We start from the raw sequence: 27,959 nt of genomic DNA, 5'->3' as shown, positions 1-27,959 counted from the left end.
TTCATGTTGAGATTTGACAGTTCAAACTAGGAAGTTAGAAGCAATGAGAGTGGAAAGTGCTGAACAGTTACGCCGCGGCTACACCAAGCGCGGAAATTCTGCCTTGCGGACGCTGAGTGGACTCAGAGTCTGGTGTAGCCGTAGCGTAATGGGGGTGATTGTTGCTCATGTATGTCACAATGTGCACCTGGTGTGTCACAATAGTACTTCTGTTGCTGTTTTCAACTCTAGTGTTTTACTCTAATGTCAACTTCAGAATGTTTCAAACTATCTTGCTGTGGGATTTATATGCCTATCACTGTGGCTGGTTGATAACAGTAACACTGTCAAGAGTGCGAGTGACTTTACCCTGGCAACATAATTTAAATGGCATCCCAGCTGCTTCAAGATATGCAAAAACGAGACTGGATAACCCCTACGTGTATTTCACTGTCCATGATACCCAAAATGTGTCCTAATGGGGTTATGTTAAGTGTAGGTTAGGTAGTGAGTTAAATTCAATATATATATTATCATCAATCCTCATAAAGCACATATGTGGTGCGCCTTTACCACTAACATTACCTACAATTATTTCGCTTATTAATTACGTCCATTAACATTAGCATATATTTTATACTGCCGCCATCGACAATATAGATTTAACGTAGGCTGCAAACTGAACCGTCTTTCTCTTATGCTGCACATAATCTTTAAATTTCATTCGAATTCAGAAATAATAAAATCGAACACACAAAAGACTGTGTAGGCCGGCCCTAGTCTTAAATTAAGAAATTGTTGAAGAAATTGGCAAAAGCGACGGGGCCTAATTTGACTTGCAAAGTCTACTTTACAAAACTGCTAAATCAATCTCTCAATTATATTACTATGTGCGCGATAAGGCAATTTGCGGTAAGTAGTGTTTCAGAGCATTACAAGCTGGAAGTCCGCACAGAAAATACAAGCTGGAAGTCCGCACAGAAAATATGCAACAGCCTTCGAGACGTGATCGCGCAATCAGATCCAAAACTAATACAACCTGGACAACTTCATAAGATTTTCTTTTAAAAACATTTGGATAGGCTACTTTTGTCTTGCGTTCTCAGTCTGGGCTTCCCAGTTCGCCGACGGTCCAGAAATTCTATCTGCGCAACATCATGTGGAATGCAGACGACCCGACCAAAAGTTGTCATGTAGGCCTACAAGGACACGCAGTATCACAAATATAAACATAACTATTGTTCTAGGCATCCTTTTCTAAAACAGTAGGCCTATTATAAAGGATCAAACCGGTTCATTCCAACCTATCGAGTTTACAGTCTACCTGCGGTATAAGCATATAGGACACGCAATATAACTAACTTACATCAGTGATGTTCTCGGGGTAAACTCACAGTTCATTCCTTGAAAAGAACGATAGAAAGGTTCGGTACCGGTGTAAGGCAGCCGTGATGGCATTTGTATGCGTCTTCTTCACCACAATTGATGTTCTGGTCGGTGATGGTTTTGTTGTGCCTGGTCAGGGCCAGAGGCAACTCCTGACGCACTCTCCCGAGTAGGCTACATAAGTGACGTTCTGTTTACATGCATTACTTTACGGTTGTCGTACCTTTTCTATTTATATAAAATGCCTGTGACTGAATACTACGAGAACATCGTGTTACAGCATATTGATACTACTTCAACTCCTTACTTTTGTTAGGCTTTTTAACAGTAGGCTACCAAGTGCATTCATACTAAGTTAAGGCATTCCTTTGAAAATCTGTCAAATCATTCTGTATCCTAGGGATGGCGTTGACAGTTATTGTCTACTATAAATTGAAAGTGTAGGTTTATTGCAGTGAATGTATGGATGTCCACAGGAGGGCAGTCTAGTAGAGAGCAGTTGAACATGCAATGACACAAACAACATATGTGGGGTTTTACAGTAGTTTATTTAGACAACTTTTTTCCTCTTCTCCCAAAGGAAACAAAGATCAGAGAATGCCTAATTTCCCTCATATTCGATCAGTGCTGACCAAGTTGGTTTACATTAGTTCATATCAAACTAAATGTAACAATACACAAATATATGCATTTCTGGGACATATTACTCTCTTAAAATGGGAAATTATTACAATTAAGGCACAAGTCTACACCATTCATAAAACAATGCAAAAAAGTACATTTTATACTGTACTGCTGAACATGATAACAGAATCACTTAATTTTCCATTGGATTTGTGTGTTCTGGCCCGTACAAGAAACATGAGTCTACAGTAGACAACACGTTCCACATGATGTTGTAGTGTGGTAGCCAATTCTGCCATTTTACCTCAATTTCTCTCAAGAGGCAGGCTTCAGTCTCCCACTGCAGAGCCCTGTCTCTGGCTGTTCAAATTGACTTTGGTGAGTGTGGATGATGTCGCCGTTCTCCTACCCTTTGGTCTAACAGTAATGCCATTGGTGAATCAATGAGGCTCTCCTGACAAATGGCCCTGAGATTACCCTCCAGTGCTCAACTTAGTCTGGAAAAGAAAAAAATGAGAAATTTAAATTGCCAGTGGGAAAGGTAAGAAGAGTGAGGACTGAGGAACAAAAAGCAAGTTATACGTAGGTGCACAGAGAAAATGTATTATTACTTTTGACATTGTATTCATTTAGTGTCTAAGGGTGAAAAGAGCGAGGACAAAGAAGAAATATGGATATTACAGGTAAGCAAGGGGAAAATGAATGATCATTTGCAAGCATAAAAGGGGCTTTGGGGTAATAGGTGAGACCTGCTTGGCGTTGTCCACACACTGCATGTAAGCAGATGCGATGCTGGAGCAGGAGAGGGTCTGTCCTGTGTTCTCCCTGTAGCACTTGAGGATCTGACTCTGCAGGTCACCGCACACTGGCTGAATATTAACACGTCTGGAAGGAGAATGATAGAAAAGTCAACAAACCTTTTTGTAATTTATGTTGGTCTGGAATGAGATGTGAGACTTGTTTTAGGACACGGTAGACTGCTACTCACGCAAAACGGCTGTGAGTTTCAGCTGAACCTTGCTGGAAGTTTTCAGTGGTGACTTTGTAGAACTGGGAACTCTTTTGGCAAGAGGGACACATAGAACATTAAACGCAATAAAAAAAACATTCGACCATGACATTGTGTGTGTGTGTGTGCATGAGTATGATATTGTGTGCTTTACCTTCTCTTCAAGCTTGGCAACATGTTCCCTGAAGAGAATGTCCTGCTTTTTCAGCTCCTTTTCTTTCTCGTCTAGTTTATGGGCCTGAGAAGGACATCATACAATCTTAATCTGTTAAATACACTGGGTCTGACACAGCAATACCCTACCATTATTATCTAAGTAGTGTCTCTGATGTTTGAGGCCATCCAATCACCTAGAAGGTCACTGTATGGAAGGTAAATACCCATAAACCCACTATCTAATAAATATCTATTGTGTAGAGGATCTTGTAATTCTTTCCTCCTTTTTTATGAGCAGAGATTATAAACTGTATCTGGTACATGTATAGCCACTATTATGGATGAGAACAGAGAACATAAAAGAAAGGAAAGTGTTCATGCATAGAGTCCGCTTGTGTCTTACCTTGAGTTCCATCCACTAAACGGAATGCACAGAACAAGAAAGAGAAAGTTAAGACAGAGATTTATCTTAACAGATGAAGAGAAAACGTCCAAGATGTGCTTTCAATTTGAAACAGGAACTAGTACAATTTTAGCAAATATGTAGCACATATTGGATTATGGGCAGGGGTTATAAGGGTTGCCCTTGAGAGGGTAAGATCATCCAGATTTCACTAGCAGACCTAGATTTACAACCACAGAAACAATCCCGGCAGGTTAAGAACGAGAATCTTGGAGCAAGATAGGTAGAGCAAATGCAAATATCTCTAAACCAAGCATAGTCTTTTTCATGCACAGTTAGTATTAAGGATATTTGTGCATAGAAAATAAGATGTAGTGAATCAATAATCACTCCTGTGCGCGCACACACACAGACAGGTGGACCATGTCACCCTCAATGCTTACGTAGAGCTGGGCCATGAGCCTTTCATCCTCTGTTTTCATGCGTTCCTTCATGATGGCCTCCTTCATGGTCTCTCTCTGGGCTGCCTGCTCCAGCTGCAGAGTCTTCTTGAACTCCTCCTGAATTTGGACTTGGGCTGCCAGCTGAGCCTTGGCTCTGGCCTGGGCCTGCACCTCCTCCAGTCTACAGACAACAGAGACAGGCAGCCATGTGTATGTCTTACACATGACAAAAGATAGAACGCCAATGCTTGATGCAACAATCTTTCGTGATCTTTTCTAATTGGGAAAAGTATTGATACTCAGGTTAAATTATGAAGTGTAATACGTCTCCTTACTGTTGGCGAAGCTCCAGTTGCCTCTGGCTCATCTCTTTCTCAAAGCCTTTCACCAGCTTCTCTTGGATTGATCTTCTCAGCTCCTCTTCGTCCACTATAACAAGAAACATGATTTCTCAAATTAAGGATGTTCTACATGACTATCTAACCTACTGGTGCAGTTACAGCATTCAGATGAGCACCTGCATTAATGTGACCATGAATAACAACAGGGGCCTTATGCATTCTCATATGGAAAAAGAGATCCAACTTACCTATTGCGGGCCGGGATGGGATCACTACAAGGGCCACTTCCTCGATGATGGGGGGTACGGGGAAAGTGATCACAGACTCTTCACTTGGGGAGGGGACCACAGACTCTGCTGGTGGAGGGGGAACCTGGGTCTCACTTATGGGGGATTCAGTAGGCAGGGTGGCGACCGCCATAGAGTGACATGAGGGAGGGAGCACCATGGGCTCCATGTCAGGCTCTGGTAGAGGTGCTGCTACTGGGGTAGCTGGTGGTGGAGCCATAGGCTCAGCAGGTGGGGGAGGAAGGGGTTGAGCAGTGGGTGGAGAAAGAGCAATAAACACAGGATCTACCGGTGTAGGGGGTGTTGGGAGGTCAACCGCTTCTGTAGGGGGTGGAGGTGAAGGTAGAGTCAGATGTGAAAATGGGGGTTCTACCGGTGAAGGTAAGTCTACAGGCTCAATAATGGGAGACAGGACAATGGGTTCAACAAGGGAAGGGGTTGGTAGAATAATAGGTTCTGGCGAGGGCGAGACTACAGATTCAACAACAGAGGAAATAACTGGCTCAACAGGGGCAGGGAGAGAGGATTGGTTTGGGGCTGCAACACGTTCCATGGGTGTAGGTAGGACAACAGGTTCAACAACTGAAGGTAGGACTACAGGTTCAACAACAGTCGGTAGGACTACAGGTTCAACAACAGTCGGTAGAACTACAGGTTCAACAACGGTCGGTAGGACTACATGTTCAACAACGGTCGATAGGACTACATGTTCAACAACAGTCGGTAGGACTACAGGTTCAACAACAGTCGGTAGGACTACGGGTTCAACAACAGTCGGTAGGACTACAGGTTCAACAACAGTAGGTAGGACTACAGGTTCATCAACAGTCGGTAGGACTACAGGTTCAACAACGGTCGGTAGGACTACAGGTTCAACAACGGTCGGTAGGACTACAGGTTCAACAACGGTCGGTAGGACTACAGGTTCAACAACGGTCGGTAGGACTACAGGTTCAACAACAGTCGGTAGAACTACAAGTTCAACAACGGTCGGTAGGACTACAGGTTCAACAACAGTCGGTAGGACTACAGGTTCAGAAACTGTAGGAAGGACTATAGGTTCAACAATAGTAGGGGCTGGTGAAACGACAGACTCAGCAATGATGGGGAGGACTATAGGTTCAACAGGGGCAGGGGTAGAGGGTACTATAGGTTCAACAAGGGCAGGGGTTAGGGTAGGGGGTACCATAGCTTCAACAGGGGCAGGGGTTAGGGCCACTATAGGTTCAACAGGGGCAGGGAGAGGGGCTGGAAGGGCTACAGGTTCAGAAATAGCTGGAAGAACTCCAGTTGGGGGACAGATATGTTGTATGGGTACAGCTGGGGTTGTAGGTTCAACAACTGTAATAGGAACAACCGTTTCAACTGGGGGAGATAAAGGTTTAGGTACAGACTCAATAGGGGAAGGTTTGGGTACAGCCTCAACATGTTCCACAAGTGGGGGAAGTGCCACAATTGGAGGAGGAGGGACATGAAATTTAACTGGAGAAGGTGGGGTGAACTTTGCTGGTTCAGAAGTTGAAGATGGTGTAGCCAGGGCGGGTGGGATGGAGGCTGGAGGGGCTGAGGTTGAAGCAGGTTCCTGGGGGAGTGTTGGTGGCAAGGTGGCAATAAATGGAGGAGAAAACTGTGTTCGAAGGGGGACAAGGTGTTCCACTGTGGGAGTCAGTGTGGTTCTGGGGGCTGCAGGATCAGGTTGGGTTGGCCGAGGGCAAGGATAGACAGGCCCTGCAGATTCTTTCATCCGATTGATGACCTTGTCTGATAGCTGTACGAAAAGATAATGGTATTCATACAATCACTTGGAAACGTTAACTTGTTTTCCCTCCCACTTAGACAGATGGGTGTTATTAATTGAGATGTCCAGCTGCAATGGGGATGTTGAGGCAGTTCTTGGGTGGAATTGCAACTACAACTACCTTTTGTCCAAATGAAATAGCAAACAAAGAATTACAAACATAGGACAGCCATGCTACCTCTTATCAAGAATGCATGTCCTCTACGTCTAGCCTATATTTAACTTACATCAGACACCCTGTTAAAGCAGTGTGGCTAGGGAAATTGTGTTGTTTGCCATGTTATCATCCACAAATATATATCATTTGCAATGTCGTTTGTGAACTGCTAACATATACAACGGTATACAACTGTAAAATGTATAAATGATGTGCTCTCTACCAACTTTCGAAGGGCAATCTATGCATTTAAACACTTCAATATAAGTTTGTGTATCGGCACTCACCCTAATGCCCTTCACAAAAGTAACACCGCGGTCGACATCGTCTTCAAACGAAAGGTGACTAGAGCTGTTTCCCCCCATTTCTGAACTATAATGTTAAAATATCTGGTTTATTAATAGGTAACGTCCACGGTGTGGGTTGTGGACCTGCCAATACCACATTCGGTCCAGAGTGGGACAACCCCACACACAACGCTGCAAACGTGCCCTTCCCACTTGTGAGTTAACAAAAACGAATACCATTGGCTGAGACAAGTGTGTCTTTAATATCAACGTTTTCTATTGGTACACCTTCATTTGTAAATGTGATGAAAGCGTACATTATGTTCCATTCCATCATACTATGCATAGGGAACACAAGTCAATTTAAATGTTTTATTTTAGGAGAGACTAATGATGCTATGACTTTATGACAGGGTTTTGTTATACTTCATGACAATTACTTGTCCTGCTAAATATCCTGAGAAAAACCCGTATGACACAGTAGCCTGCTCCAGCTACAGCCAGAGTCATGTAATGCCTACATGGCTCTGGCTACAGCCTACAAATAATGCAGATGTAAGCAATATTGTATTCATTTAGCATCTGCGATATTGCCTCGGTGTCACCGCATACAACATTTTTTTTCAACTCAATGTTAACAGCATCAGCATGTTCCATCCAAACAGTATAATCGCTATAATTACGATTTTCTGTGCATTACAACTTAGCAAATACGTAACCAACAGTTAAACATATCCCATAGCCATAACAAACCAAACTATCAAAATACATATTTGTTAAGTTTGCCTTCAGTCAATGGAGTGCACGTTATTCTAGTGGAAAGGTATCACTAGTGTAAACAATGGAAAAATGCATTTACAAACATGACTCTTAAAAAGCAACATGATACTGTCACTACCTAAAGTCTAGGCCTACAGCAGAGGGATAAACAGGCCATATAACACCCAGATCCACACAGATTCATGTACAGTACATCAGAATAGAGGCACTCTCAGAGTGGGATGTTAGTGTTGCACATCACTTCATCTTCTTCTCCTTCTCTGGTCCACGCAAGACAGTGCGTACGCTGGACCACACATCTGTGTACAGCAGAGTGCCCAGGAACACAACTGCAGTGCCCACCCAGTGCCAGGCAGTGAAGGGGTTATTGAAGTACAGGATGGAGATGATGAGGCTGAGGAACTTTCTCAAAGTCACCACCAATGTCACTGTGAGTGAAGCACACTCCGTTGTCAAGATAAACACACCACGGATGCAAATATATCTGAGGAAATAGGTTAAGTTCTGTACAAGAAACATAGTCTTAACTGAACATACTTTGTAATTGTGTCACCCTGGTGTATGGGTCAATTGCACAACATTCTAATTCATTGAGCACAAGGATACTGTGTTATGACATTCATCAGAAGGTATATCCACATCACTGGTACAGCTTGGCCAATCACAGGGACCTCTACAGGAACTGAAAAACAAAATCTTGTTTACAGCACAACTCTGATTACAACTTACGTCACACATCTGTGACTAATGACACTCACAGACCTAACTTTTCAAACTAATTAATTTCCACAATACTCAAAAATTGATTATTGAGGTTATGCTTTCATGAGTTTGACTGAGAATTTATCGAAAATGTTATCAGATAAAGTAATAAGTTAATAAATTACGTTACGACAGGATTCCTACTAGATTTCCCCCAAGTGAAAAACAGTGTTAACTTACTGCTTTGACTGAAGAGTAAACCGTGGTTGTAGATGTCTGTTGAGAGGAGAAGGAACCCAGGCAGAGGAAGGCAATGCTGACGGGGAAATGTGATCATTTCATGTGATATAGTAAAACACAAATAGAATGATGCATGGTTAAAGGTAGGTGGGGGACATAAGAAGGTTGCTCACATTGTAGAAGAGAGCTTCCTTCGAGTGCTGTTTTCCATACTGCTTGTACAATGTCTCTTGGAATATGCCCATTCTTGCAGACATGAGAAGTGCAAAGGTCAACATGCCAATACCTAAAAGAACAGTGAAGCCAAAATAAAGTTTAATAATGACAATGTTGAATTAGTGATGACACAAATCAGGCTCTATCCAAAGGTGAACCTTACCTCTTCCAATGACATAGAACTATATATTTACTTAGCACATGCCCTGGAGTACACACCTAGGCACACCCATGTAAACTTTCACAATGTAAATGCAGTCATTTTGGAAGGAAGCACCACTTGGAGGAAAGACTCACCCAGAAGCCAGCGTAGGAAGGCATAAAATCCATCCTCGTTTGTGGCCTCATTCTCTACGTTCTGAAGATTTTTTTTCCAAGAATAATAGAACACAAATATTACTTACTTACTAACTTATACTGTTCTGCACAAGTTATTGTGAATTGTATGAAGTAACAAGTACTCATATCTGAAGTCCCCATTTATAGACTTACCACTTGTTTGGCAGACATGATGGTGCAAATGAAGATACCCATGGACACAAGGACTATGGACATATATTTACTGGTTGAGTACCTTCAGGAAGACAATGCATGGACATTATAACAACATTGTTCACAGGGTATGCAGAGACGCCAGGAACAGCAATGTGCACTTAAATGATTTCAGAATGATTTTACGAAATATTTCTGCTACGTAAGTACCTTTTCTTCAAAATAATTATGCCAAGGACCATATTAGCTATTAAAGATCCCTGTAAAGATAAGAAAACCAACCAAGAAGGTTAACACATTGGCAATTGGTGATATTAGATATTTAGGTTAAGGAGAGATGGGAAGCAAACAAACAACAATACTCACAGATCTAAAGATCATGTGCAGTGGCATGGAAATATTGAAGTTGAGGGCATAGTTGTTGATCACACTGACAGTGAAGAACATGGTCACCATGATCACATAGTTACTGGAAAAAATAGAAAATACAGTTAGAATATAAATACAGGTGGCATTCCACAATTAATCTTAAATGCCTATGTATATGATACCTTATCGGGATGGCTGGTTTCTTTCGTCCAAAATTTGCCTCGAAGATAAACCCCTCCAAAGCAATACATGCAAACTGAGCAAATGTCACTATGTTGCCGCATCCAGGAAACTCTCTGTGTACGAAAACAATGATTTAACAGTCTTTGCAGCCTATGCTGCAACGTGTCAAATTTATCATGTGCACTCACAGTACCACACCAGTTAAATTCCAAGGACATGGCAAGCAATAGCTACAAAGCATTCAAAAAAACAGATAAATACACGGTATAGATCCCAAACCTCCATATGTGACAGATCGCTAGTGACATAAACAACGGAGGACAACTCACCTTATAAGTAGTTCCAAAAATACAACGTTACTGCAGCACCCAACAAAAACGAGAACTATTGCAAAACCGGCATTCATGTTTTCAAAATAGCTTGCAAAAGTTTGACATTAAGGTTCTTTATTCTAACTTACACATTCTGATTGACATAGTGCCTTTAACACGTTTCCCCTTTCTTCTGTTTCACTCCGGCTTTTCGTTTCCTGGTTGTGTGTACATGGGTGCTGTAGTTCAAAATGTAGCCACCCCTTTAAATAAAACTACATATCCCAAGAAAATTGCTATGCTCATAGAAACGACTGTAATTTAATAAAATAATCTGCATCATTAAATATTATTATTATTGTGATTCAGTGTAAATATTATAAGATGTAATAAAGCTGAACTGGAAAAAAGTTTGCTTTGGCAATGTCGCTGCACAAGCTTCAGAAACAGGAGATTTCACGTCGACAGCGTGCGTGAGTGCGTGGTTGGTTGGTTCCGGAAGACGTGGCGCCAGCATCTGCTCCGCACAGTGCCAGCAACAAGCACTTCATAACTGTTACATCAGAAATTTAGGTATTTTGTGTTGTTTAAAATCAACCGAAGTGTACAAGCGCTAACATGATTTCGCTAACGGATTCACAAAGTAAGTTTTTCTCTCTCAACACACAGTGTTTTTTGGTGAGAAGCCATCAACGTAGACTAGCTAGCTTACTGTAACGATGCTGCTGCTGTCTCAATTGAATGAGAAATGGGCCTATTGCCCTAGTTTATGAGCTGGACTTAGTCAACGTTGCCTATCAGTTAAACTTTTTTAGAATCTTCCTGACGTTTTAAAAATTAATAAAAATTAAATAAAAAATGCACAATAAACAATTATGTTTGAGCTTTGAGATTTGTGTTTGTATTCAACAGAAATCGGGATGGGGCTGACGGGCTTCGGGGTGTTTTTCCTTTTCTTTGGTATGATTCTGTTCTTCGACAAAGCGCTTCTTGCCATTGGAAATGTGAGTTAGATGTTAATATGCTGTGACAAAAACGAGATGCCTTTGTGTTTCACAGAGCCAAACCTAAGATCAATATAAAGTTGCCTAACGCTTTGTGTGTCTTTGTAGATACTGTTTGTTGCAGGCTTGTCCTTTGTCATTGGCTGGGAGCGCACATTTAGGTTCTTCTTCCAGAGACACAAAGTGAAGGCAACTAGTTTCTTCCTGGGGGGAGTGCTTGTGGTGCTGATTGGCTGGCCCATAATTGGAGTTGTCCTAGAGGTCTATGGTTTCTTTCTCTTATTCAGGTGAGTCTACAAGAGGGTGTGTTAGATCAAAAGATCAAGGAGGGTCATCAGTTTTCAGTCTTGCGTCTCTTTCTCTCTCACTCCTCTTTCTCCCTCCAGGGGCTTTTTCCCAGTGGCAGTGGGCTTCATCAGGAGGGTGCCTATCCTTGGGTCTCTGTTGAATCTCCCAGGGATCAGTGGAGTAAGTGTGATCTCAATGAAGAACCAAAGGCCCTTCACTCATATGGCCCATTACTGTGTTTGGTATGTCAATTAGGAATGTTATCTATGATTCTAAACTGGTACAGTAAACAAATATACTTTGAGTTTGGGACTGATGCTCTTCACACCCATGTCTCCTGGGCAACAGTACTATCTCCTCTCCTACTAAGACAGGCGGGTCTTAGTTCTGCCATACTTGCGTCAGTGATGACCCCACTCTTTGTTACTCTAGCTCTGCAGTCTGTCATGCCTCTCCCTACTACACGGTCACTGCTCTGCAGTTCCCACACAGTACAATACTGTTCAACTTTAGTTTCCCAGTCTGATGAGACTATGTGCTTATTGTCTCTTTATACCAAACCTTGAATGCAGAAACCATTGTCAATTTTCCCCCTTTCCGCCAAGTTAGCTCTTGAGGCGAACTTCTACATTACAGCATGACCAATCCTTCAGCATTTCGAAACACCCTCTAAAACAAAGTTTTCTTTACGTATTGTCTCTCCCAAGTAGGCGTGTAAACAGTTGGTGTGTTTGAAATGTATGGTGATATAAGTATTGAGTGGTTTATGTCAAGATTGTGACTTTGGCCTTTTTTTGTTTCAGTTGGTGGACAAAGTTGGCGAGAGCAACAACATGGTATAACAATAATTGGTTATTGCTTTGAGAGGATATCACCTATTTATAATAGCTATTATTGATGACTTTATTCCATGTTGGGCTACACTATCCCATTGTAAAGGTCAAAGCTGTGAATCAAAACCTCATACTGCTCAAAGGAAATTGTAATTATTCCTCGGCAAGTGACTGACACATTTCCGACCTAAGGAAATGGCCATGAATTTTTATAACCATTGGACATTCTGACAAAGGGACATTATGTCAAGGCCCAAATTGGGTCCCCCTCGGTTTCTTTACTCTTCTTGACTGTCTGAAGATGGTCGACATGTCTGGACCAACCACTGGATGGAAAGCTCTATTAAGGAAGGCAGGAGCATGTTACAGCAGCAGCCTTTGAAATAGAATGTTGTGCCTGTGCAGCTAAGAGATTATTTTGGTTTGTTTTGATCAAGTGTTTCTGAAATGTACAGTGGTTGATAGTGTAGGTGGTGTCACAACCAACCGTAGTAGACCAACAAGCGCACCATGGGTCATGTGTGCATCTACAGTATGTAGACTGCTGGTCTCACTCAGTCACTTTGTATTAATACGTAAAGAGGCTTGTCAGAGATGTTTTACTTAATGTAACTTTTGTAAATACATACTTGAAATAAAGTGTGTTTTTTTTATATTTGTTTTGTCATTTGACTCATTATTTTGCAACAGTAAATATTTTGATCAATTCAGTGTTGAGCAATAAAACTTGTTCAAAGAACCTGTAAAAACTTAGCCTACACTGGCCATTTCCATATGGCTTGCAACAGAGTAGTGCCGTCTGGTCTCAGCTCAAAACGCTGCTGGGCAAAAATAACAAGCTCTCATCACTTATAGTGCAGTCACCTCGGGTCCTGTGCACTACAAGAATAGCCCCTTGTGAGAAAACATGGGCTATTCAAAAGATTCACTGGTGAAGTAGGCTTCTGTAATGACACATAATGACTGATACTTTAACCACAATGTAGAAGAACAAACACGTACAACATTGATTATTTAAACTATGAAAAATGTAACTACATTTCTTATTCACACATGTACAATCGTGCTTTATTACACATCAAACAACGACATTTCATATCACTTTAAACCAATGAGACATTGTACCCTCCTTTGCTGTCTTTCTTATAAGCAGCACTGTGCAGACTCTGACACTTAACGCTCATGGGACCAGACCCTCACACGCCTGGGAATCTAAAGAGGATGGGGGGTACAACAGTATGTGAAGTGCAGTTGGTGTTTTTGGACTGTTGAGTTAAAGAGTAGGTGACAAGCAGCATGGATTGATTTCAGCGCCCCCTACTGTCTTCTTACACGTCTTTCAGGTCTTTCTGGATGCCCCACAGTGTGTTGGCGCTTGACCTCAATTGAGCAATCTCCTTGTCTGTCAAGGTCATGTTGACCACGCTGGCCACACCTCCGTTGTTCAGTATGCAGGGCAGGCTCAAGTATACCTCATCACTGATTCCAAACATGCCCTGTCAATTAATAATATGGCCATTGTTAGTCCGGTTTGCACATACACACATGCTATGTGTAGGTAAAGTTGAGGGTGGGTAGATTGTGCTGTTACAGTGTGGGGAGTGTATGTGAAGTCTTCACCTTGACCATTGTAGATACAGGATGGATCCTGTTCATGTTTTTGATGAGGCTCTCAGCCAGGTCAGCTACACTCAATCCAATGGCCCAGTTAGTGTAGCCCTTCAGTTTGATCACCTCATAGGCACTGCAACATACATACACACAAGCAACCACATACTAATACCTTCGTAAGAGAAATAAACCAGGGCCATCTGATTCAATTTATGAGCAATTCATGCCTCAACAATGTTGGTGAAATTACCTGTCTACCACCTTCTTGTGAGTCTCCTTCCAGTTCTCACTGTCGTAGTCAGTACCAATGTCTGGGTTTAGTGTCTGCAGGTTCACTCCTGCTACATTCGCTCCACTCCACACAGGCACTAGAAAAACACAACTAATGGTGAGATCACCTTTCCTTTTCCAAAAGCAAGAAATTAGCATCTTTCACGTTTCACTGCGCTACAAAGGGAAATCGGACTCAAGTCAACTAATGATTTCCATAACAAAGTTTTTTAGTCTTATCAGACACACACAACACTCACCACTGGTGTCTCCATGTTCTCCCAATATCCAGCCATTAAAGCTGCTGGAGTGGATGCCAAGTTTGTCAGCCATCAGGTAGCGGAAGCGAGCAGAGTCTAGGTTGGTGCCACTGCCGATGACACGGTGCTTTGGGAGGCCACTCAGCTTCCAGGTCACATACGTCAACACATCAACTGCAGCAAATGGAAAGTCTTGTTTGACCCACTGTTTGATGTACTTGGGATTGTGTGGCAAACTTTAAGATTTCTATGTATCTGGAGTAACCTGCTGTGCCAGAGACACATCAAGGGTATGTAAAAGTGTTTTGTGTTTCTTTTATAAAGATAGCATTTCTGCGAGGTTACCTGGGTTGGACACCACAATGATGATACAGTTTGGGCTGTACCTCACTATCTGAGGAATGATGTGTTTGAAGATATTAACATTTCTCTGGACAAGGTTAAGCCTGCTCTCTCCCTCTTGCTGTCGGACACCTGCCGTCACCACCACAATCCGTGAGTTTGCTGTCACAGAGTAATCTGGCAGAGGGACATGAGAGGATCAGTCACCCATATTGAAGACCACAGAGACACTACCATCAAGGGGGATGGGTGGATCTTGAACCCCCGTTTCTGGTGGCTTGGAGCTACATATTCACCTTTATCTGCAACAATCTTGGGTGTTTTTAGAAAGAGGCTCCCGTGCTGTAGGTCCATCATCTCCCCCTTCAGCTTGTCCTCCATCACATCAACCAGGGCTAGCTCATCAGCCAGCTCCTAGTGAGTGAGTGAGCGAGTGAGCGAGTGAGCGAGTGAGTGAGTGAGTGAGTGAGTGAGTGAGTGAGTGAGAGAGGGCAGCCAGAAATACAAGAAAATATATTTCTGTAACAAATTACATTCTCAACATAACATAAGGCAAGGTAACCGAGTGTAGCAAATGGGTGTGCTGGTAGGATAAGTAGGATCGGTAGGCATGGTACAAATACTATGGTACTACTATGGCAGGATAATCTGATAATCTGAACACCAAAGACTGGTAAAAGAATTCTGAGAAGTCTTACCCTGAGGAGAATGCTAACGGCACAGGCCATGCCCACCTGGCCTACCCCCACCACTGTCACCTTGTTCCTAGGGGGCTCGGCCGGACCACTGAAAAGAGGGGTGATGAGCTTCTGCAGAATTGACGCCATGTTTAATGCTGGAGAGAGCACGAGATGGAAGGATCGAAAAGTACCCGGTTAATAAATAAAAAAATCAGCTCTATTATATGTCCACAGAGTGGTAAAAACAAATATGATTTACGATTTTGCAAGGATGAATAGATACAGTTAACACTAACGCCTACACACCTTGCAGTGTTTCAGACAACAGCACTGCAGGGGATTACAGATTAAGACTGACATTTGATTTACTAGCAGTCTAACTTTGTTGTGCGTCTTCTACCTGCAAGTCACCTTGACTTTTAACACAAACACACACATCCCTGTCCAAACCCCAACAGACAAAATTGACTGACTACAACAAATACTTGCTTTGCTGGACGATGCTCCGAGTTGCAAGGTATAAATACCACCATGTAATCAACATGGCAGGCTAGACATATGGAGAGTTTCCAAAGCTCAGTACTCCCTGCATCCACTACACTTTCCAGAGTCCCTGTGGTTCAGAGGCAGTAAGCAGATGGAGTCAGCAGCCAGGTGAGCTGCAGTAGCAGAGCGTGCGTGTGACTCAGACCCCAGACAAGGAATGTTGTACAAGCACAGAGCACTGCTCCTCTCCCTCCACCTCCTGTTCTAATCGGATGCCGGACATGACAGCAGACTGTTAAAAAGGAGTTACTGTAATCCTATAACACAGTGTCCATCTGCTACACTTCTACCTCACAGCGCCACAGTCCACCCAGTGTGTAAGCAGTGCTAAATGAAATGAACTGATTTGCTCCACCTTGCAAAAAGGGCAGACAACATTTGCTAATGTAACATCTAGGTCATGTCATTTGAAATCAGATCTGTTAAGCTTTCACTTAACACCACCTGAAACTAACATGATCTTTTTTGTCAACAATCTAATTATTAGAATAGGGTGTGCTGGATTGGAACAAATCTCGAGTGTTATGGTAGTTCTCCAGGATCAGGGCTGGGAAGACTTGATCAAAATTGTAACACAAATCTTAAACCCATGTTGTTTTTAATTAAATTCCACCCATGATGGATCTTAATTTGTTGTGCCAACATATCAACAATCAGTGATCAATGTATACAAAAAGTAAAGCTAAAGCTAAACACATGATAAATTCAAATATTATGTGTGATATTACATTTTACTTCATAAAAGTCCATGTACAATGAATTAGAGAGAGAAAGCACATCACTTAGCCTACATCCGTGGGACTTGAGCAGTTAATGCGCTCCATTGGTTCTTATCCGGTTCTTATCAAGGTCATACCAAGATGGGATGGCATTTTTTTGGCTGTGCTTTTTCTAAATAAATGAACACGCACCTTTTATGGTTTTATATAACATGCTGTAGAATTGTCTGTTGTTTAAAACAAATAGTTTCTTGACTCAAACCACAAACCGGTGCACCGGTTTAATCTCTTGTGCATGGCAGCGCGCCAATTCGAAGGTACAGAAGTTGACGAGGTTCATACCATTACATTCCAAGCCATACCACCTTAGATAAAAAGTCAGGCATGCGGTTGATGCCTCTTAAAATTGAAAACATTGACGATGATGAATCTTGTCAGATTTCGGGGAGGATGCCTAAACCAAGACGCCCAAACTGGCTACTAAACAAAAAGCTGCACGCAAAGCGATAATGATCATCCATTGGTGTGAAATAGCAGGCCTACTATTGGTTTGAAATAGTATTTAATAAGATAATTAATTGTGTGTCTATAACAGTTCATTGTTTGTTCCCAATTTCTTACATGGATGTCTCGATAGAGACATTAGAGCTATAATTTAAATAGGCTATAACTTATGAGGCTTATAGGATTTTGCCAATTAAAATGTGAATGGTTATTCGCATATTATATATGCAGCTGAACTAATATAGTCTTCAGTACGTACATGTTTTTGTCCCGATTGGAACTTGGTCCCGTTAAGTTGCAGGGCAGAGGGTAAGCAGCTCCCTCAGCGATCCTTGACAGTACGTGCGTCTGACAGCTTTAAATCCACAATTTAAAGCGGATGTTGTATCGAGGTAGGTAAGGTAGGTGAGTCAATTTAGAGCTGTTATCGTGAAACCTTTGACAATTGAATTCTGATTTGGGATATGACATTTGAATGATATTGTGGTATGCTTAAGGGCACCTATGGTTTACATTCAACATGTTTTTAATGCCTACCAGTCTTCCTTATTAATTTCATATATTTTAGACTATTTGGACTCATGTGTCATGATGCAATATTATGGCCTCAAGAAACACCCATATGAACTAACCACTACCTTTCCTATCTCACACACAGACATGCAATTTGTGAAGGTCTCTGTGACACTGCTTGTAATACTGCCATTTTCAAAATCAATCAGATTTTTTACAAGCTTGGCTTCCAGTACACAAGACTTGCCTTGACACAGTCATGACCCATAGAGGCATGGACTCCACTAGAGCTCTGAAGGTGTGCTATGGTATCTGGCACCAAGACATTCCAGCACATCCCACAAGATGCTCAATTGGAAAGAGATCTGGGGAATTTGGAGGCAAACTGAAAACACCATTAACTCATCGTTGTGTTCCTCAACCCAGTCCTGAACCATGTTTGCTTTGTGGAAGGTTGCATTATCCTGCTGATAGATGTCAGGAACACCTCAAAAGAGCTGCAGTATTAGACATGCTCTGACCCTGTACTCGAGCCATCACAACTTGGCCCTAGTCAAAGTCCCTCACATCCTTTTTCCTGCTTTCAACACATCAACGTTGAAGGCAAAATGTTCACTTTCATGCCTTATATATCCCACCCATTGCCAGGTCCCATGATAACGAGATAATCAGTGTGATTCATTTCACCTGTCGGTAGTCATAATGTTATGGCTGATTGGCGTATGTGTGTGTGATACAACTCAGACGATATAATAACCCACAAAATAAAAACAGCAAATGTTTAGTTTGTTTATTCTCAAAAGAACCATTGACAATCTACAGTCAGTCAGGTTAAAACCTGGTAGCATGTTTCCTCTGATGCCATTCTCCCTAACTCCTCAGAAATGACATCTGACCAGTTGCTCGAGGACAGGACAGGGGAAAACAGCCAGCAGGCCTGCAGTGACTGGCGCAGGAAGAAGGCCTTGAGCGTGCTGTAATTGTGTGATTGGTGCAATGTACGGCCCCTATCTTGTGCAAGGGGTTTTGTGATATAAAAAGGCAACATTCTCATTCAGCGAGCCCCAGTTTCCTCTTGAGTGACTCCGGCATCTCTGGTGGAGGAGGGCGGGGCAGGCGGAAGTACACTTTAACAGAGTCGTAGATGAACCACTGCAGGGCTGTAAGGGTACCGATCATGATGATACGGGCCACCAAACCCTTCCACACACCTGAGGGGTGACATAAAAGGCATTTACACTCTGCACATTTGCAAGACACAGTCAAAAGATCACAGAAAATATGATAGAGGCTTAGATATGGTTGTTCTGAGGCCTGGGGAATGCATATCCAGCCTGCTTGCAATGGGTGAAGTATGGTGAAGGAGTCCAATGAACAGTCAATGTAGTGTGTGGTCAGTGAAGCATGTAAACTGTTCTCACATGACAATGACTCAAGCACCTCCAACTGTACAGTCATCAAGCTACTGAGGGCATCTAGGCTTGAACTGCAGCACCCATACAAAGAAAACAGCAACAGCAGCACAAGAGCGCCCCCCAGTGGTGGATCTATAGAAAGCTTTGACCACTTCACTGTATGACAGACTCGGGAGGAGAGACCATTACTCACCCTTTGGTCCGAGTTTCTTGAGCACCTGGATGGCTGTGCTGCCACTCTCCTTGTTCAGTACAGACACCACAGTGTCAGCGGGGTGAGACACGATGGCACAGAACACACCAGCTGCAGGACACAGGAGGGGCCGGAGAGGACAGAGATGAATCACCCTACTCCTCAACAGAGGATGAATACATCCACACCATCTTCCTAACACATTGACCTATATTCCACAATTCAAAAAAAAACATTCATGTTTTCTGAAGTAACATTGACCACTGAATGTGCTATGCGTATGTGACGGCTATGCAACGGACGTGGTCTTGCGAGTTCCGTCAGGCTTTTCCGGACCGTGTCCACCCTTCACCGAGGGTCGAACACGCCATCTCTGACTTCCCAAGCGCCACCACTACCAGCTACGCCAAAGAAAAGCTAGCTATTCGTTGACGCGGGTGGCCCATTACATACCCGAGGAGTGAGTTTCACCGATTCACACCGGCTACACATAGTACTCAAAAATCTATCCTCATCTTGAGACTAAGTAAGTGACACATTCGTTGATGCTCCACTACTACTATTACTACCATGAATGTACATGGGTGCTCAGACTCACCGATGTAGCCAGCCACAAAAGTGACCACTAGCTGTTCAGACTTGGAGCACTCGCTACGGGGCTTGGGGACCACATACTTATACAGCATCTCCACTGTTCTCTCGAAGCAGGCAAACTTCATCATGGTGTAGGGGATCTGTCTCATCCAAAGGGGAACCACTCCCTTGTAAAAGCTGAGACAGAAACATTTATGTGACAAGTTTTTTTGCTGGATTCAATGTTGTGATGCGTTTACTGGATGGAATGTGGCTACATCTCTGATCATACTTGAAATGCTACTTTAATAATGTATAGTAGTTATATTATGTTTGTTCTCCAGCCTGCCTGCAGTGGTTAAAAGTCCAGTAAAGGCCCAGTGCAGTGTATGGGCCGAGAAACAGGTACACTATCCTCACACACCAATGACTCAAGCAACCCCAACTATACAGTCATCAAGCAACTGAGGGCATCTGGGCTTGAGCTGCAACACCCAGAAAAAAAGAACAGCTACAACAGCACAAGAGCACCCCCTAGAGGTGTATCAAAGGAACATGTAAACCCCAGCTTTCTATAGATGTGGAATCATACGAAAGCACAGCCAACACAGCGAGGTTACTGAGTACTCACGCCCAGAGTCCTTCTTCTGCGTGCATCTTGGGTGCACACTCTCTCAGGGTGTTGGCGTAGCCGGGCTGGGTCTGGATGCGTACCTTGCACGCCTCCATGGGAGCCAGGGCTATGTCAGCAAAGAACTCAGCGCTGGCCGATGCTGCCAGATACAGAGACGTCCTCCACAAGTAGGTGTTTTCCTAGTCAGGGTGGTTGGGAGACAAATAAATATATAAAGAATGTTTAAATATATTTTATAATATATAAATATAAATAACTGATGAAAATGTGGGGATGTAAAGGGACCACATTTTCTGTCCTGTTGTCGAGTTGGCTTGTACTGACCTCCCCGAGCATGTCACTGTACACGGTCTTAAAGACTTCATAGAAGCCAAACTTGCAGAGGCCTTGCATAGAGTAGCCGATGAACGTGGGAGCCCAGCCCTTAGCCAGGCCCCGGGTACCATCTTCCTTCAATGTGACTGAGAAACCATTGAAAATACTCTTGTACTTGGCAGGGTCCACCTATAAAGACAGACTAGTGTCAGTGTTTCCATATATATATATATATATATATAAACAAGACACACAATCATAGTTCTAAGGGGAGGTTACATATATAAGACAGCAGTTCTTGGCCCAGCAGTTCAAACAGAGCTTACATACAGACCTGAAGTCGGCACTTGACCAAGTCAAGGGGAACAATCGCTGTGTGGGTGAGTCCGCAGCTGAGGATACCTCCAAAGCCACACAGGGCATAGTATTTCATAGAGCCAAAGTCACAGCTCACTTCAGAATCTGCAGCAGGGAACAACCGACCACAATCCATGCTGTGAAATCAGCCCATGTCATGCTGGAACTTGCTCCATTCTAACTTGACACAGATGCTTGCAAATCAAACAAATACTGTTTGCGACATCTAGATGAACATGCATTCTTATGGAGAACTTGAAACTATGCAGCTGGAATGCTAATAAAAACGGGTTCAGGTGCATGCAATAAGCCTTACATAAGCTAAACAGTAACAGCAGCAACAACAACAATTATAAAAACAACTGAAAACATTAGCTTTAGTTCTTTTTGGGTGAAGTGTTTTTGCAAAACACTGCAGACTACAGTTAGCAAGGCTAACTGAGCATATAATTTAACTGGGCTTGTTAGTAGGTGAAAGGTCACACTGGAGAGAGTAGAAATATTACATTGTCCGACAGGGGAGGGGGGAGTACTGTTAAACATGACTTAATAGAATTGATTTAGTTCACAGCCAATGCAATGGGATGTCACAGCACAATTCCATAATTCTATGCCATGCAACCCTCTGGGCAACAGACCTGCAACCTGCACTTGACCAGGTCAAGAGGCACCTCGGCTGTATGACGTGTACCCATAGAGAATCTCGCTGAAGCCTCACAGGAAGAAATGCTTCTTGTGTGGTGGTGAATAATAATACACCCACAATTGAGTTACAGACATATTCTGTAAGGGTACTGCACAAAAATAGCACACTTCAAAGTCACACTAGTATTAAACGCTTTTGACTTCCACATCACATGACAAGGTAATGTAAAACTGTGTTCTGTGTACACTTGACACAACTCGGGGCCATAAAATATTCGCTACACTGAAAGGCTTTTCTCCTGCCAAACATATGGATATGGGATGCTTTTGTTGAGACTGACATAACCAGGGATGATGTCTAGGTCCAACTGTATGGACTATAAAAAGCTACCAAGCAAGATTGAGTTAATGTTTTGCACCAGGTATTTTCTTACCAGCGACAGCTGCAGCAGCCAGTCTGGGTTTGCCTTCCACATGAGAGGGAGAGCTCTGCGTCGGTTCTTCAACTTTATGTAGTGTGAATAACGGGGAGGTAAAGGGATTCGCCCGTGCCAGCTGTGTCAGCGTGTTTGGGTACATAGTTCCTTAAGTCGCTGTGTATGGGGGAACAATGGAGAGTAAAATAATACAAATGTGGTAACACATTTTAACAGTTAGCGTTAGACAGGTAAACAGTGTATGTACAACAAGCCAGATACTAAGAACTTATTATCTGCGTCATTGTAGGTATCGTAAAATAACACTGGTTTTGACTTGCTATGATTAAAAAAATGTAGATGTAGACTAGCTAGCTACCACTGTAGCTTGCTACTGCTAGCAAACTAACTTTATTAGTTACTTATAATTTAGGTAACTAAGGTAGAAGTTGGAAATAAAATAAAAAACAGCTCTGATGAAGATGCTAAATTGTTACAAAACAGGCTGTGATGCAATTTATTTTGCTTTCTTTCCTACTTTTAATGGCGATTCCGTCGTTTCCACTGGCGAATCGCACGAGACGAGTGGTTTCCTGTTAAGGCGAGGCCAGACTTTTTTGTGTGCCTTTTCCAGTCTGACAACGTTAAATCCTGAAATGGGCGGTGAAAATTACAATCTGTAATTCAAAATCAGTATCTTAAATAGATTTTTCATAGTAAAACTTAAGTATATACTCCCAGTAACAGTTGGAATAGTTTAAACTGACAAAACAAATCGTTATCTATAAGATAGTTACTAGTAGTCTTCTTTTTACATGTACAAGATTACCTGTAATATGGCTTGCAATAAGTATAAAACAAGATTGTAGTTACTCCAAGATCCTCGTTAATACATTTTAAGTCTCAACAAGAAAGACACAATGAACTCTTATCACATTTATTTCAAGACATACAGTCTACATTATAAATAAAACACATCCACCACAGTTCCTTTCATTTAACTATATACATGCCAAAGTTTGATAGTCTGATTTGAAGTTAATTTTTTTAGAAGATTTTGCTGGTAATACAGGTGATAAGAAGTTAATGACACATTTTAACATATTTCTTTTACATATTTATTTAGCAAAAACATTTTTTAATCACTTCAGATGAGAAAAGAGTTAAAATTTGAACAGTGCCAAAGTCAATTTTGACTGGTGTACTCAAATACACACGTCTCCCTTCCAGTCTTTGTATTGAATCATAAGTATAGAACCACATTTCATATTATTGAACTGAGTATAGTCAATGCCATTTATTTATCTAAAGTTTAGACTCTAAATGAAGTCTAAACAATAATGTCAAAACTCAGATTTGAATGGTCACTGACCAGATTAACTAGAACTATTTGACCACAAACCAGTGCTGTCTGTTACAGATTAATTCAGTATACATGGAACAATAGGAATAGGACTGTATGGGGGCCTAATTAAAACATCCAGTGCCAGTGATGGGACTGAATGATTAGGTTATTCATTTAGCACAACAGCACCAAAACAAGTCAACTCAGTTACATAGGGATGAGTTAAATCAGGGGCAATGGGCCAGTTTGATGCCATGCCAAACAAACTAGAATACAGTTAAAACTCTAAATTTAAGAGCATAACATCATAATCACCGTCAGTGTTAACTGATGTACATAAGCAGTAACACCTATTGTGTTTTTAGCTTGAAAATAGACAGCATCCTCATGCAATTATAAGACCTAATTTGACACCATTAAATCAGAACACATCACTTTAAATTTAGAACAAAATAGACCCCAACACCTGACCATTGATGCCTGATGAATGTTTAAGTTCTACATTTTTCTTTCATTTGTTCTACACACAAATTGGTTATAAAGTAGTTTGTAAGACAATTCTTCTGTTTTTATCCTTTTAAAATGTATTGATTGGTGTTTTTCTTCTATGCACCTGTCCAAAAGAAAAGTCAAGTGTGTAGAAAAATTGTCCAATTAGACCTGAGGACTGTTTATAGAAAATCTGAAATGATTCTACATCTAATCATACATAAACACACAGTGAAACCCTTGTCATTATTAGAATTATTTTTTCTTGTGCTATGAAACAGTAAGGAAACAAGTGCCAACAGTGTGCAGACACTTCACCGTCAGAAAAACGCCTGGCACAGATCATTAGAAAACTAGTCCTTAACTACAACCATGCACGAAAACTGTCCTCTCCAATTCACATTGAGTTCTACATATACAATATACACACAAAGACAAACACTTCACATTCTCATGAGACTGTGTTTTTCAGGTGCTCCTGCTGTTGGGTCAAGCAACTTCCTTCTACAACACGCAAGTGAAGTAGGAACAAAATGGGGAGAAAATCTACCCTTCTCAATCCCAGGTCTGTCCTCAAAAGGGTGAACCAGGTATAAAAAGCAGAGCTTAATCAGAGAATAGTATAAAAAAAGCAGAGCTTAATCAGAGGAGGATGGCAAAGGTGTGGTTAAAAGAAGCAGGTAGAAGGTATATGGTGATACGGGGAGGGTGAGGTGGAATGACGCCTTACTTGCCGCCACTCTTTGCAGCACTCTTACTGCCGATGCCCAGGGGGGTGGCCACCCTGTCCAGCAGGCCTTTAAGGGAATTGATCTGCTCTGTGTCTAGGTTCTCGTAGGCGTAGTAAATAGACCAGGCCACCACAATGAGCACCAGCAGCCTCAGTAGCACAGAGACAAAGCCTCGTCGGGCTGGGGTCTTCCCTGGGCCTGCAGCATTTGAGAGACCCTCTGAGTGGCCCTTAGTGAGCACGTTGTGTAGCAGGGACTCATCTAGCCAGTAGTCACCAGGCTTCACTGGTCGACCCGCTGCGCCTCGAATTGGTCGTCGACAGGTGGCACTGATGAAAGAAGCAAAGCAGATTATGTTCATGATCCTTATCTCTTTTACACCCCTAATAAAAGATAAAACTGGTCTCATTGTATCATCTTCAGACTTCACCCACACCTATAGACAATTTGGGTCAAGACGTTGATTGAACCAGTATCAGACATAGTCAAGCTTCAAACATGCTGTACTTGTCTGCTAAGGAAGTATATCAACAGAAACAACACACAGTAGTAAATAGTGTTCTGGGTTTAGTATAAATGGGCCTCCTGACTTGTTAAACCAACTTAAAATGTACAGGGTCAAACCACTGTTTATAGTGTGAATGGGGTGTTCCTACCTCTGTCAACCACTGGATGTTAACTTATTTTTAGTTAGAATTGTATATTAAAATTCAAAGAAAGCTCCTCTGTAGACAAAGTGTGTAGTCAAGGACTGACTTACCCGATTCCTATGGGTGTACTGATCTCATTAGCAAGTATATCTTCAACCACATTCTCAGCGCTTTTCTTAGGGGTCTGGTCACCAGCTGCTTGCTTCTCCTCCACCTGTAAACCCCATTATAATTAAGGTATTTTACCTGAAAACAATTTTGAGTGGGCCGTTTGTCAGAAACTTGGTCAAATAGTGCCGGAACAACCCTCACCTTATTGTGTCGTCTGCTACTGGTCCGCAAAGTGATAGGAGTCTTGCCTCTGCTTCTTACAGGCTTCTCCACAATAGGAACAGGCTCTGTCTCAGGAACTGTTATCTCTTCTGAAAAATAGGGATTAAAATTAAGAATGAAGGCAAAATCCAGATCAATTTATACAGAACACGTTTATCTGGTCCATCTAATTGTTGGTGTATGTTGATCAATGGTCTGAGCTTACCATCTTCCTTGTCACTGTAATGGTCTGAGTGTGTGTTGCCATTCTGAGGACTGTCAGCTTTGGATGCCTCTGTAAGTGCACTAGCAGTCTCGGGTAGGCTGGGTGTCATCTCAAGTGCAGACTGGTCCAGCAGCTTTGTTAGTTTTTTCTCATAAACTTTCCGGGTGGAGGCTGAGGGGAGAAGAGGGAGTTCAAGAGGGTAAACATTTCCTTGGAAATAAAAGCATAATGCTATTGGATGACAATACTACTCTCTCGCACAGATGACCTACTATGACTGGAATATTTTCCCTCTTCACTCACCTACAATGGGTCCAGCATCTATCCCATGCTTCATCAGCTGGTCTTTCAAGCCTTCATCCGTCAGATCTGTGACTTCTACCTCTTCAGAGGCAGGCTTGTCAGTCTTTCTTGTTGCTTTCTGTAAATGCATTACAGGAGTGAATGTGATTATTTATCTACAGCAAAAGCGTATTTGTTTACTGATGTTATACTACTGAATGTGAACCTTGCACCAAGCGTTTGCGTGAAATGGAAAGAACATTATTAATTGTACCTACAATTATTATTATTTCATGCACAACTACAATTTTATGAACCATGTATTCTACTTTAAACTACTTAAAATGCATTTCGGGGTAAAAACGAACTCACCCTCCCTGATCGACTTTTGTTGGAGACCGGAGCAGGCAGTTCTTCATCACTAGAAAATGTGTCTGGCGGCGAACTCTTTTTGTTCAATACGGTCAACGTTTTCCGATACAACTGGACATAAACTTCTTTTTTATGTTCTCCACTGGGAAGGGTCACATTGTTGGCCGTAAGCTCACTTTTGAGCTTATCCTTTGTTAGAACTGACGGATCTTCAAGGAATTCTGCCATACCGAAAACGTGTTAATGAAATAATGTTGCCAAACAGAGAACGCGCCAGGCGCCGATTTAGCGAGCCAGCTAGTGCTATTTAGTTAGCCAACTATATTTAATATTATGCTATTCACCGGATACTTAGCTCAACAATCAACCTAACGTTACGACTGTTCAACTTAAATAAATAAGCAGAATTATGTTTTGTTTCATTTAAACAAATGTATTGGTATTTGAAAGTAATTAAGTAATTTTCAAGCTAGCATCCGTACCCAGTGGTCCGCGGTCGGTACATGCAACTCTACAATAAGGAAGCGCCGTATTGGATGCAGTCTGCCAAGAAACTCGGGGCTGATTGGTTTGTTCTGAATGGAACGTCAGGGCCCGCCACAAAGAACCCCCAGTGGATATTTCTGGCAAAACCAGATTAGGCTACTTGAAATAAAACCGTGTTTGATTTCATATGGGAAAAGACAGACAATAACATGAATAAACAACTCACTTAGAGTATTAGATATTTCAATCAATATTCTTCAAAAATGTTTTCAGGATGCCCCGTCATTTTGGTAGCCAACCTTGTCAAATCTGTCTTCATTAATTATAATGGGGGTTGTTTACAGGTGAAAGGGAAGCAAGCAGCTGGTGACCCCTAGACCAGATTTCATATTTATGATGAGTCCAACACACAGTAAGATTCCCCTTGTTATAGTTTATTCAACTATGTTAAATTGAAACAATCATGTTATTCTATATGGTTGAGAAACATTGTGTTTCTCAACCATATAGAATAACATGATCCATGATGGGGATTTGAGTTGCTTTTTTGAAAAAATAATGTGCATATTTGCATGTTTAATAGAGTAATTCTTAAAATGTTGAAGCTCCAGGCCTAGAATAGGTTTTGCTGGTTGCTTAAAGTATTTTACCATTTGTCAGAAACTTGGTCAAGTAGTGCCGGAACGACCCTCACCTTATTGTGTCGTCCGCTACTTGCCCGAACAGAGACGGGAGTCTTGCCTCTCCTCCTTACAGGCTTCTCCACAATAGGAACAGGTTTTGTC

At 42.0% G+C, this 27,959-nt stretch overlaps 6 protein-coding genes and 2 non-coding genes across 10 annotated transcripts; 1 reads left to right on the top strand and 7 right to left on the bottom strand.

Moving 5' to 3' along the window:
* Positions 1-1,894: 1,894 nt before the first annotated feature.
* On the bottom strand, positions 1,895-7,077 carry chchd3b (coiled-coil-helix-coiled-coil-helix domain containing 3b). 2 transcript variants are annotated; one of them, XM_084672085.1, is made up of 9 exons: positions 6,871-7,077; positions 4,590-6,396; positions 4,336-4,429; positions 4,001-4,181; positions 3,558-3,572; positions 3,153-3,236; positions 2,978-3,048; positions 2,739-2,874; positions 1,895-2,486 (listed from the first exon to the last, which is right to left on the bottom strand). In XM_084672085.1, exons 1-9 carry the CDS (start codon positions 6,946-6,948, stop codon positions 2,463-2,465), a joined length of 2,490 nt encoding a protein of 829 aa, XP_084528211.1. In that variant the 5' UTR covers positions 6,949-7,077; the 3' UTR covers positions 1,895-2,462. The 2 variants fall into 2 exon arrangements, with proteins under 2 accessions (XP_084528211.1, XP_084528212.1); XM_084672086.1 differs by lacking the exon at positions 3,558-3,572.
* A 151-nt stretch (positions 7,078-7,228) lies between these two features.
* Positions 7,229-10,445, bottom strand: slc35b4 (solute carrier family 35 member B4). Its single transcript, XM_084672087.1, has 10 exons — positions 10,182-10,445; positions 9,852-9,965; positions 9,667-9,769; positions 9,511-9,560; positions 9,301-9,382; positions 9,106-9,166; positions 8,766-8,878; positions 8,593-8,668; positions 8,257-8,332; positions 7,229-8,134 (listed from the first exon to the last, which is right to left on the bottom strand). Exons 1-10 carry the CDS (start codon positions 10,256-10,258, stop codon positions 7,888-7,890), a joined length of 999 nt encoding a protein of 332 aa, XP_084528213.1. The 5' UTR covers positions 10,259-10,445; the 3' UTR covers positions 7,229-7,887.
* Positions 10,446-10,648: 203 nt separating this feature from the next.
* On the top strand, positions 10,649-12,943 carry golt1bb (golgi transport 1Bb). The gene is made up of 5 exons (XM_084672088.1): positions 10,649-10,806; positions 11,076-11,167; positions 11,276-11,454; positions 11,554-11,635; positions 12,259-12,943. The coding sequence occupies exons 1-5, from the start codon at positions 10,782-10,784 to the stop codon at positions 12,295-12,297; spliced, it is 417 nt and encodes a 138-aa protein (XP_084528214.1). The 5' UTR covers positions 10,649-10,781; the 3' UTR covers positions 12,298-12,943.
* Positions 12,944-13,347: 404 nt separating this feature from the next.
* Positions 13,348-15,995, bottom strand: ldhbb (lactate dehydrogenase Bb). Its single transcript, XM_084671212.1, has 8 exons — positions 15,941-15,995; positions 15,470-15,606; positions 15,068-15,185; positions 14,775-14,948; positions 14,430-14,603; positions 14,150-14,267; positions 13,909-14,032; positions 13,348-13,784 (listed from the first exon to the last, which is right to left on the bottom strand). The coding sequence occupies exons 1-8, from the start codon at positions 15,993-15,995 to the stop codon at positions 13,617-13,619; spliced, it is 1,068 nt and encodes a 355-aa protein (XP_084527338.1). The 3' UTR covers positions 13,348-13,616.
* Positions 15,996-18,508: 2,513 nt separating this feature from the next.
* On the bottom strand, positions 18,509-22,938 carry slc25a3b (solute carrier family 25 member 3b). The gene is made up of 8 exons (XM_084671884.1): positions 22,820-22,938; positions 22,300-22,458; positions 21,198-21,325; positions 20,873-21,052; positions 20,546-20,727; positions 19,940-20,112; positions 19,342-19,452; positions 18,509-18,944 (listed from the first exon to the last, which is right to left on the bottom strand). Exons 2-8 carry the CDS (start codon positions 22,442-22,444, stop codon positions 18,784-18,786), a joined length of 1,080 nt encoding a protein of 359 aa, XP_084528010.1. The 5' UTR covers positions 22,445-22,458; positions 22,820-22,938; the 3' UTR covers positions 18,509-18,783.
* LOC146258893 (small nucleolar RNA SNORA53) lies at positions 19,050-19,292 on the bottom strand. The gene has a single exon (XR_014729842.1). It is a non-coding gene; the product is annotated as a small nucleolar RNA SNORA53 (small nucleolar RNA).
* On the bottom strand, positions 20,243-20,474 carry LOC146258892 (small nucleolar RNA SNORA53). The gene has a single exon (XR_014729841.1). It is a non-coding gene; the product is annotated as a small nucleolar RNA SNORA53 (small nucleolar RNA).
* Positions 22,939-23,204: 266 nt separating the features above from the next.
* tmpob (thymopoietin b) lies at positions 23,205-27,503 on the bottom strand. Of its 2 annotated transcripts, none has more exons than XM_084671886.1 (6): positions 26,689-27,503; positions 26,338-26,455; positions 26,035-26,205; positions 25,809-25,915; positions 25,607-25,710; positions 23,205-25,175 (listed from the first exon to the last, which is right to left on the bottom strand). In XM_084671886.1, the coding sequence occupies exons 1-6, from the start codon at positions 26,914-26,916 to the stop codon at positions 24,842-24,844; spliced, it is 1,062 nt and encodes a 353-aa protein (XP_084528012.1). In that variant the 5' UTR covers positions 26,917-27,503; the 3' UTR covers positions 23,205-24,841. The 2 variants fall into 2 exon arrangements, with proteins under 2 accessions (XP_084528012.1, XP_084528011.1); XM_084671885.1 differs by having other exon boundaries at positions 25,809-25,918; positions 26,689-27,267.
* Positions 27,504-27,959: the final 456 nt, after the last annotated feature.

The sequence above is a fragment of the Hypomesus nipponensis genome, chromosome 14 (assembly GCF_054491055.1).
Source record: "Hypomesus nipponensis isolate SF chromosome 14, ASM5449105v1, whole genome shotgun sequence".
In the NCBI taxonomy this organism is placed as follows: Eukaryota; Metazoa; Chordata; class Actinopteri; order Osmeriformes; family Osmeridae; genus Hypomesus; species Hypomesus nipponensis.
Note: the sequence above shows the minus strand (reverse complement) of the source record. Positions and strands in the feature narration are given on the sequence as shown.

Excerpts from the sequence above, each read along its gene's own strand:
- chchd3b (XM_084672085.1), bottom strand. The coding sequence starts at position 6,948 with ATGGGGGGAAACAGCTCTAGTCACCTTTCGTTTGAAGACGATGTCGAC. Across the intron at positions 3,049-3,152 it reads TTGCCAAGCTTGAAGAGAAG|AGTTCCCAGTTCTACAAAGT; the intron begins GTAAAGCACACA and ends TCTTGCCAAAAG. Across the intron at positions 2,875-2,977 it reads GAAACTCACAGCCGTTTTGC|ACGTGTTAATATTCAGCCAG; the intron begins GTGAGTAGCAGT and ends TTCTCCTTCCAG.
- slc35b4 (XM_084672087.1), bottom strand. The coding sequence starts at position 10,258 with ATGAATGCCGGTTTTGCAATAGTTCTCGTTTTTGTTGGGTGCTGCAGT. Across the intron at positions 9,561-9,666 it reads TGCACATGATCTTTAGATCT|GGATCTTTAATAGCTAATAT; the intron begins GTGAGTATTGTT and ends TTATCTTTACAG. Across the intron at positions 8,669-8,765 it reads AGGAAGCTCTCTTCTACAAT|CATTGCCTTCCTCTGCCTGG; the intron begins GTGAGCAACCTT and ends TTTCCCCGTCAG.
- golt1bb (XM_084672088.1), top strand. The coding sequence starts at position 10,782 with ATGATTTCGCTAACGGATTCACAAA. Across the intron at positions 10,807-11,075 it reads TTCGCTAACGGATTCACAAA|AAATCGGGATGGGGCTGACG; the intron begins GTAAGTTTTTCT and ends TGTATTCAACAG. Across the intron at positions 11,168-11,275 it reads CGCTTCTTGCCATTGGAAAT|ATACTGTTTGTTGCAGGCTT; the intron begins GTGAGTTAGATG and ends GTGTCTTTGTAG.
- ldhbb (XM_084671212.1), bottom strand. The coding sequence starts at position 15,995 with ATGTTGATTACATGGTGGTATTTATACCTTGCAACTCGGAGCATCGTC. Across the intron at positions 15,186-15,469 it reads CCGTTAGCATTCTCCTCAGG|GAGCTGGCTGATGAGCTAGC; the intron begins GTAAGACTTCTC and ends CTCACTCACTAG. Across the intron at positions 14,033-14,149 it reads CACAAGAAGGTGGTAGACAG|TGCCTATGAGGTGATCAAAC; the intron begins GTAATTTCACCA and ends TGTATGTTGCAG.
- slc25a3b (XM_084671884.1), bottom strand. The coding sequence starts at position 22,444 with ATGTACCCAAACACGCTGACACAGCTGGCACGGGCGAATCCCTTTACC. Across the intron at positions 20,113-20,545 it reads GCAGAAGAAGGACTCTGGGC|CTTTTACAAGGGAGTGGTTC; the intron begins GTGAGTACTCAG and ends TTTCTGTCTCAG. Across the intron at positions 19,453-19,939 it reads TTTTGTGGCTGGCTACATCG|CTGGTGTGTTCTGTGCCATC; the intron begins GTGAGTCTGAGC and ends TGTGTCCTGCAG.
- tmpob (XM_084671885.1), bottom strand. The coding sequence starts at position 26,916 with ATGGCAGAATTCCTTGAAGATCCGTCAGTTCTAACAAAGGATAAGCTC. Across the intron at positions 25,711-25,808 it reads GTAGCAGACGACACAATAAG|GTGGAGGAGAAGCAAGCAGC; the intron begins GTGAGGGTTGTT and ends TGGGGTTTACAG. Across the intron at positions 25,176-25,606 it reads AGTACACCCATAGGAATCGG|TGCCACCTGTCGACGACCAA; the intron begins GTAAGTCAGTCC and ends TTCTTTCATCAG.